This window comes from Hypanus sabinus, chromosome 31 (genome assembly GCF_030144855.1).
Source record: "Hypanus sabinus isolate sHypSab1 chromosome 31, sHypSab1.hap1, whole genome shotgun sequence".
NCBI classification, from domain to species: domain Eukaryota; kingdom Metazoa; phylum Chordata; class Chondrichthyes; order Myliobatiformes; family Dasyatidae; genus Hypanus; species Hypanus sabinus.
Genome location: NC_082736.1, coordinates 27,369,063 through 27,377,349, shown reverse-complemented (window position 1 = coordinate 27,377,349; position 8,287 = coordinate 27,369,063). Strand labels below are relative to the sequence as shown.

Sequence of the window (8,287 nt, the reverse complement as noted above, 5' to 3'; positions counted from 1 at the left end):
GTGTGCCCGGGTGTGAATGGGAAGGGGTGGGCGTGCCTGGTAGTGAATGGGAAGGGGCATGGGTGTGCCTGGGTGTGAACAGGACAGGGCATGAGAGTGCCCAGGTGTGAACAGGAAGAGGCGGGTGTTCCCGGGCATGAACGGGGAGGGGCGGGTGTGCCTGGGAGTGAATGGGAAGGAGCATGGGTGTGCCCGGGTGTGAACAGGACAGGGCATGGGTGTGCCTGGGTGTGAACGGGGAGGGGTGGGTGTGCCTGGGTGTGAACGGGAAGGGTCAGGCGTACTGGGAGTGAGTGGGAAGGGGCATGGGTGTGAATAGGAAGGGTTGGATGTAGCGTAGCGGGAGTGAACAGGACAGGGCTTGGGTGTGCCTGGGTGTGAACGGGGAGGGGCGGGTGTGAACGGGAAGGGTACCGGGAGTGAGTGGGAAGTAATTGCATCCTTTGGAATCGAGCACGCTGGAAGTGAATGGGAAGAGGCTGAGCCTGTTGGGGTTGAGCAGGATGAGAGAAAGTATTCTCCATTGGGATATACTGCATGAGAGGTTTGGAAAGTGGCTTCGATGATCACTTTGGGACGAAGGTGAGAAATATCCCACTTTGGTGGTAGGCTTTCCCTGTGATTCCTCGTTCTAATGTTTGGATAACAATGCCGAGGCATCCATCACCAGGCACGGGCCCCAGAACCCCGGGGTTGGCCGCCATTGTGACCCCGCTTGCATTTCACAACTTTGAAGCTGCCCCCTTCTCTTCCAGAGGGTCTCTATTCGAAGCCAGAACTGGAGCGCTTCCTGAGGGAAGCGGAGCTGATGCAAGCCTTCGACCATCCAAACGTCCTCAGACTTATCGGTACGAAATGCATTCCCTGGATTCTGTGTACAATCGTTTGCAAAGCCTGTCAGAAAGCCTTAGCTTCAGCAACACCGAAGGACGGGTTAAAAATTTAACTCTACAAATCTCTGGTGAGACAGCGCTTAGAGTATTGTGTTCAATTCTGGTCACCTCATTATAGGAAGGATGTGGAAGCTATGGGGAGGGTGCAGAGGAGATTTATCAGGATGTTGCCTGGTTTGGAGAACAAGTCATATGAAGCAAGGTTAGCAGAGCTGGGACTTTTCTCTTTGGAGCGTAGAAGAATGAGAGGGGACTTGATAGAGGTCTACAAGATTATGAGAGGCATAGATAGGGTGGATAGTCAGTACTTGTTTCCCAGGGCACCAATAGCAAACATAGAGGGCAAAATTAAGGGAGGGGAGTTTAGGGGAGACATCAGGGGTAAGTTTTTTAAACAGAGGGTTGTGGGTGCCTGGAATGACTTGCCAGGGCTGGTGGTGGAGGCTAAAACATTAGGGGTATTTAAGAGCCTCTTGGACAGATACATGGATGAAAGAAAAATGGAGGGTTATGGGGTAGTGTGGGTTTAGTATATTTTTTTAAGGATTGTATGGGTCAGCACAACATGGAGGGCTGAAGGGCCTGTACTGTGCTGTAGTGTTCTATGGTTCTAAATAAGAGCCAGCACAATGCGAGTCAACCCAATTTCTTTTTCTCTGTGCTGTGTATAAACCACCCCTCCAGGTTCAATTCTGAATCCTGATGCCATTTAGCGCTCCCCAAGGCTTGACTGTTCAGGGATGGTTCCTGGGTGCAAAGCTCGACGTCCACCTCTCCCTGGGCTGCTTTATGCCTGTGCGTACGGCTACGGCGTAACCCTGATTTTCACCTCTGTGTTGCTCTACGCCGTCGCGAGCATGCGACGGTGTGCGCCAAAACGCTAGTTGGCGGTGGGGTTTCTACGCCACTGTGTTGAGTTCCTTCATGAGAGACACGGGCGAGGAAATGCATTTCAAACCTTTCCGCGTGTCGGCAGGCAGATTTGACGATTCGGTTCATCTATTTCGCGTCGGCGTACAGACGTGGCGGAGAAGAAGCAACCGGAAACGCGTGGGAGGAAATGCGGTGCTGCCAAGTGGACCGATCACGGTTGTTGCGGTCTGCGTCGCCGGGATGCACGAGTTACTTTTCTGGAGAGGTGCACGTCACCCTATGGCGTAGGGCACGCGGGTACCTACGGCGTCGATGCGACGCACAAGTATAAATTAGCCTTCTGGGCAAGCCTCTTTCTCCAGAGCTTGCTGGCCAACCACGAGGGACCTTCCCACTGACGGGATCCCGTTCATTCCACTGGAGTGCCAAGCGCTGAAGATGCCTGAACTGAGAAACGTACATAAAGTGCGAAGGGACTGGGCAGGCCAGGTGGCATCCGTAGAGGGGAATGAGGAGCCGATGTCTTGGGCTGAGACCCTTTAGGGAACAGAAGCCAGGAGAAGGTGGTGAGGGGAAAGGAGTACAAGCTGATGAAGTAAGAAGCTGGGAGGTGATTGGCAGAAGAGGTGGAGGGCTGAGGAAGAAGGAATCTGATTGGAGAGGAGAAAGGGAGGGAGGAGGGGAACTGGAGGGAGGCAGGCAGGTGAGGAGAAGCGGAATGAAGAATGGGAAAAGAGAGAAGGTGGAAGAAATTACCAGTCGTGAGAGAAATTGAGGTTGGAGTATGAGGTATTGTCTAGGGGAAGTCTGATGAAGCAGAGGAAAATGGCAGAGGTGTATGAAAATAACCAGGGGCCTAGACAGGCTGTGTCGTATGAAACCTTTCTTCTCACCAGGGGCGAGCAGATCTGAGCCAGACGATACCTGGAGTCTATGGGAGCACGCTACCTCATGGGTGGGGGAGTTGGAGGCTCTCCTCACTCGCTGGTGCGACCAAGCATCCACCGGAAGGACACCCGAGGGAGGTGAAGAACTGGCGGCGTTTCGGGTGGGTCAGGGCCGGTATCGGAGATCAGCTGGTGACTTCCTGCCGTTGTCCCCCGTAGGGCTATCGATCGAGGACTGCCTCGAGGAGCAGGTACCGGTTCCGATGGTGATCCTCCCGTTCATGCCCCACGGAGACATCCGCAGCTTCCTCCAGAGGCACAGGAGAAACGCTGAGGTAACCAGCCCTGAGTGGCTCCTGCCCTCTGAAACCTGGGGGGGGGGGCAGCCAAGGGGGTCCACCGCTAGTCCCTCAATGCACATCTTACTCGAGTCTGGGACATTCTTCTTCCCTTTCCATGAAAGACATGTCACGAGCAGGGATATTCAATTTCCAAATCCTTTTGTCCTTTTTATATTACTTGGAGATACAGCCCAAAAACAGGCCCTTAGCCCAATTACATCCAGGTGACCTGTTCACCTGCTGACGGGGACACCTTTGGACTGTGGGAGGAAACCAGAGCACCCGGAGGAAACACACACAGTTGCAGGGAGAACGTACAAAGTCCTCACAGGCAGCCGCGGGAATCGAACCCAGACTGGTGTACAGCATCGTGCTAACAGCTACCTTCCTCTAAGGCTTGTGTCTCCCAATGACCCGGAGAGCTGTGTCGGCTGGAGTCAGGGCCTTGTGCTTTGGCCCCTGGTAGGGTTATCCATGCCAAACAGGTCAAAGGGCAGAGGTCAGACTGAGAGTGGTCCACCGGCCCTCCAGGTTCGGGGGCAGACAACCCTGACTTGTCGAACAAAGCTGTTATGGAAACAGCAACAAAAATTCCTTCTACATCTGAGTGTGACGGTATTCCCGACCGTACCCGTCGTTCTTACGATGCGCCAGTGTGGAATTCTCCAGACTCAGTGACAACAAATTGCTTTTATATTCACCCCCTCCTCTGCTTTTCCTCTTGCCATTTTGGCTCCCCTCTTACCCCCTTCTCCTCACCTGTCCCATCACTTTCCTCTGCAGCCCCTCCTCCTTCCCTTTTCTTCTCCCGGCCCATTCTCCTCTCCTATCAGATCCCTCCTTCTTCATCCCTTTACCTTTTCCACCAATCAACTCCCAGCTTCTTTCCTCCCCCCCCCCCCCCCCCCACCCCACATCCTCATCTGGTTCACCTACCAGCTGAAATCTTGTACTCCCTCTCCTCACCCCACCTTCTAATTCCGGCTTCTGCAGACCCACCCCCCCCCCCCACACACACACTTTTTTCCAGTCCTGATGAAGGCTCAAAATGTTGCCTGTTCATTCCTCCCCACGGATGCTGAATGACTTGCTGAGTTCCTCCAGAATTTTGTGTGTGTTTTTATTTACTTATTCATTCATCTGTCTATCTGTATGTCTATTTATCTGTTTATCTGTCTGTCTATTCATCTGTCTATCTATCTGTATCTGTCTGTCTATCTATCCGTCTTTCTATTTATCTATCTGTCTATTCATCTGTCTATCTGTCTGTCTATTTATCTGTCTGTCTATCTATCTATCTATCTATCTGTCTATCTGTCTGTCTATTCATCTGTCTATCTATCTGTATCTGTCTGTCTATCTATCTGTCTATTCATCTATCTGTCTATCTGTGTCTGTCTATATCTATTGATCTACCTATCTATCTATCTTAACTATCTTTCATTCTATCTCTATCTCTATGTCTGTCTATCTTATCTATCTATTCTCTATATCTACCTATCTATATCTGCCTGTCTGTATCTGTCTGTCTACCTGACCATTTCATCTATCTAGCTATCTGTTTGTCTACCTATCTATCTATATCTCTCTCTGTGTCTGTCTGTCTACCTGACTATCTTATCTGTCTATTCATCTGTCTATCTATCTATCTAGGTACAGAATGGAATAGACCCCTCTGTTCAGCCGCACTGCCCAGCGATCCCCCCACCCCCCAATTTAATCCAATCCTAACCACAGGACAATTTACGTTGCCCGGTTAACCGACCGGCATCCGCAGAGCCTCTTGTGTTTGTGATGAACTGGCATTGGATAATGTGTTGGGTGACCAGCAACTGGAAGGGATATACTCACGTTCATGTTGTATCTCTTCCTAGCATTTGCCAGTGCAGATTTTGCTGAAGTTCATGGTGGACATCGCCGCTGGGATGGAGTATCTGAGTGATCGAGGCTTCCTGCACAGGGACCTGGCCGCTCGGAACTGCATGTGAGTGGAGGGAGGAGGGTGGCCATCGGACGTCGTTCGGAGCTTGCCGGGGAGAACCGGACTCTGCACGTCAATACTCGGGTCATTTGACAGTAGAGAACGTCCTTGCAAGCTGCACTACTGCAGGGGATGGGCACTGCACTGCGTCAGGCAGGAACCTCTACAACGGGCGGTCAAAACTGCCCAGCGCATCTCCGGCACCAGCCTACCCACCATCAAGGACATATATATACAGAAAGGTGCCAGAAGAGGGCCAGTAATGTCACGAAAGAGCCCACCTCCCTGCTCATGGACTGTTTGTCCCACTCCCATCGGAGGGAGGACCATTTGCTCATTGCGTGCCACATCCTGCGGCACGGGTGATCAAGCCATGATTGTTTCAGCAAATTTCTCTACTGCCTTCTTCCGGGCAGTGTGTCTTTACGAGACGGGTGACTCCCCCCCCCCCCCCCCAGCCATTATCAATACTCTTCGGAGACCGTTTGCCTGGCGTCAGCGGTCACAGCATTACGATCTGCTCCGGCTGCTCGTACGACCATCCGCTGCCTGCTCCCGTGGGTTCACGCGACCTGATCAGGGGGCTAAGCAGGTGCTACACCTCGCCCAAGGGTGACCTGTAGGCTAGCGGAGGGAAGGAGCGCCTCACACCTCCTCTGGTAGGGCCATATCTCCTCCCCCGCCACCCACACACCAGGGCCTCCACACTCAAAAACAGTTCCTTTCCCCAAGCAGTAAGGCTGATCAACAGTTGACCCGCCCCACCACACACCTCCACCACTTTGTCATTTCCTCTCAGAGTCACTATCTACAGACGCTCCTGGGCCTAGCATCACTTTATGGACAGACAATCAATCGTTGTGTATACAAGTTAGCATACATGTAGCATCCGTGCCACCAGTTTACCCCTGTTCGTCTAGGGTGAACCGCTGTCGCCCCACCAACAGTGCAATACTCCAGTGTAAATACGGTGTAATGCCCCCCCAGTACACACTCGCAACACAAATACCAGACAATACCCAAAAGCGAGTAAATAATTGCAACTTTATAGTTATTTCTTAGTGATGGGTTAGTAGATACAGATAACCTAAAGGCGCCAAATCAGTAAGTTTATCAGTCTGTGCACATAATATGTTAATGCGTTGGGGCTCACGCCTCCGGTTCCATCCCCAACGACCTTCTGAGCCTTCGGCCACCGTCCGAACCGCCAACATCCAGTATCCGCCGCCCTTGAACCGCTGTCCGCTCCTCACACGTCCGTCCTCCTCGCTCGCCTCCCGGAAAAGACCGCAAACTCCCGCTCAGCTCACACGTACAAGATAGCACAGCTATTCTCCCCCTTATCTGCAGTTATAACCCAAACATTCCAGACACAGAAACCCATTACAGCATTGAACATTACAGAGAAGCCATTTTGTTGTAACAATACCGAGAAGCCATTTTGTTAGCCCGAACAGTTAACACCACAGTCAATGGTACTGAGAGCCCTACATACATATTTATATTTATTGAGGGTTTTTTATTAATGTGGTTTTTTTCGTTCTTCATCGGATCTGGAGTAACAATTATTTTGTTCTCCTTTGCACTTGTGCACTGGAAGTGACATTAAACAGTCTTGAATATGGCTGTCAGAGTGGGGTGGAGGGGGTTGTTGAGTAACACCCATTTGGTTGACGGTAAATGCAACATGTTGTCAATTAGCTGAGGAAGGTGGAGATTAGATCAGAAACACCAGAGACCCTGCAGGTGCTGGAAATCCAGAGCAACTCATGCAAAATGCTGGAGGAGCTCAGCAAGTCGGGCGGCGTCCCTGGAGGGGAATAAGCAGTCGACGTTTCTGGCCAAGACCCTTCTTCAGGGCTGGAATTGAAGGGGAAGAAGCCAGAATAAGGAGGTGGGTAGGGGAGCGAGGGAAGGGGAGGGCTACAAGCTGACAGGTGATAGTTGAGACCAGGTGAGGGGGAAGGTGGCTGGGTGGGGGGGCTGGTTAGAGGTGGATGAAGTAAGAAGCTGGGAGGTGATAGGTGGAAGAGGTACAGGGCTGAAGAAGAAGAAATTTGATTGGAGAGGAGGGTGGACCACAGGAGAAAGGGAGGGAAGAGGGGGGCCAGAGGGAGATGATGGGCAGGCGAGGGGATGGGAAGGGGAGGGGGAGATACTACTGGAAATTAGAGCATTTGATGTTCATGCCGTTGGGTTGGAGGCTACCCAACTGAAATGAGGTGAAAGCGGGATCTCCCGGTGGGTGCCCATTTTCAACTCCACTTCCCGTTCCCACTCCGACATGTCAGTCCACGGCCACCCCTACTGCCGCGATGAGGCCACACTCAGGTTGGAGGAGGGACACCTCATATTCCGTCTGGGTAGCCTCCAACCTGATGGCATGAATACCGATTTCTCAAACTTCTGGTAAGTTACCCCCCCCCCCCACCTCAACTTCACCCTTCCCCATTCTTCCCTCTCTCACTTGCCCATCACCTCCCTCTGGTCCTCCTCCCCCTTCCATTTCTCCCTTTGTCTTCAGTCCTCCCCTATCAGATTCCCCCTTCTCCAGCCCTTTATCTCTTTCACCAGTCAGCTTCCCAGTTCCTTACTTTGCCCCTCCCCTCTTCCAGTTCCGCCTATCACCTACCACCTTGTACTTCTTCCTCACCTTCTTACCCTGACTCCTGCATTTTGTGTGTGTCGTTGATGGGTCTTCAGGCTTTGCCGCACGTTCCGGCACTAATGTAGCACGCTCACCGTGTTCGGAGGAGTAACACAGAACCTCACTAAAGGCCAGCTATACAGTCCGCTTCAGATGTTCCCTCGTCAGTAATGGAGTATTAGATAAAGTGTAAAGCTCCACCCGTACTGGAGTGAAGAACAAGCTGCTGGGGTGTCTCCGCAGGTCAGGCAGCATCTGTGGAGGGAAATAGGCAGTCAGCCTATTTCAGATCAAGATCTTTATGGGAGGAGAGAGGGAGAGGGAGACTGTGGTATGTTGAATACCGGGTGAAACGTCAAGTTTTTGGGGCACTGCTAGTCGGTGTCTTTGCTGTTGCCTTGCTGCAAGCTTGCGTGCTTGGTGGCGGGTGCCTACGCTTTGTTTTGCTGGTTGGGGGAGGGAGGGAGGGGAGCTGGGGGGGGGCTTTGGGGTTCTAACATTTAACTAACATCCATTCTTTGGGGGCAGTCCTCTGCTTTTGTGGATGGTTGCGAAAAAAAAGAATTTCAGGACGTATATTGTATACATTTCTCTGACATTAAGTGGGCCTAATCAGCCTTTGGGACACCCTTTGGGAGCAATAAAGGTCCATCTATAGGTCATGA

General features: G+C 51.9%; 1 protein-coding gene across 1 annotated transcript in view; it reads left to right on the top strand.

Moving 5' to 3' along the window:
* Positions 1-8,287, top strand: part of LOC132383706 (tyrosine-protein kinase Mer-like) — a 30,785-nt gene that overhangs the window by 3,776 nt on the left and 18,722 nt on the right. Inside the window, exons 2-4 of the mRNA XM_059954896.1 lie at positions 756-848; positions 2,873-2,988; positions 4,869-4,978. Coding sequence (XP_059810879.1) covers positions 756-848; positions 2,873-2,988; positions 4,869-4,978 — 319 coding nt within the window. The remainder of the gene's footprint in view (positions 1-755; positions 849-2,872; positions 2,989-4,868; positions 4,979-8,287) is intronic.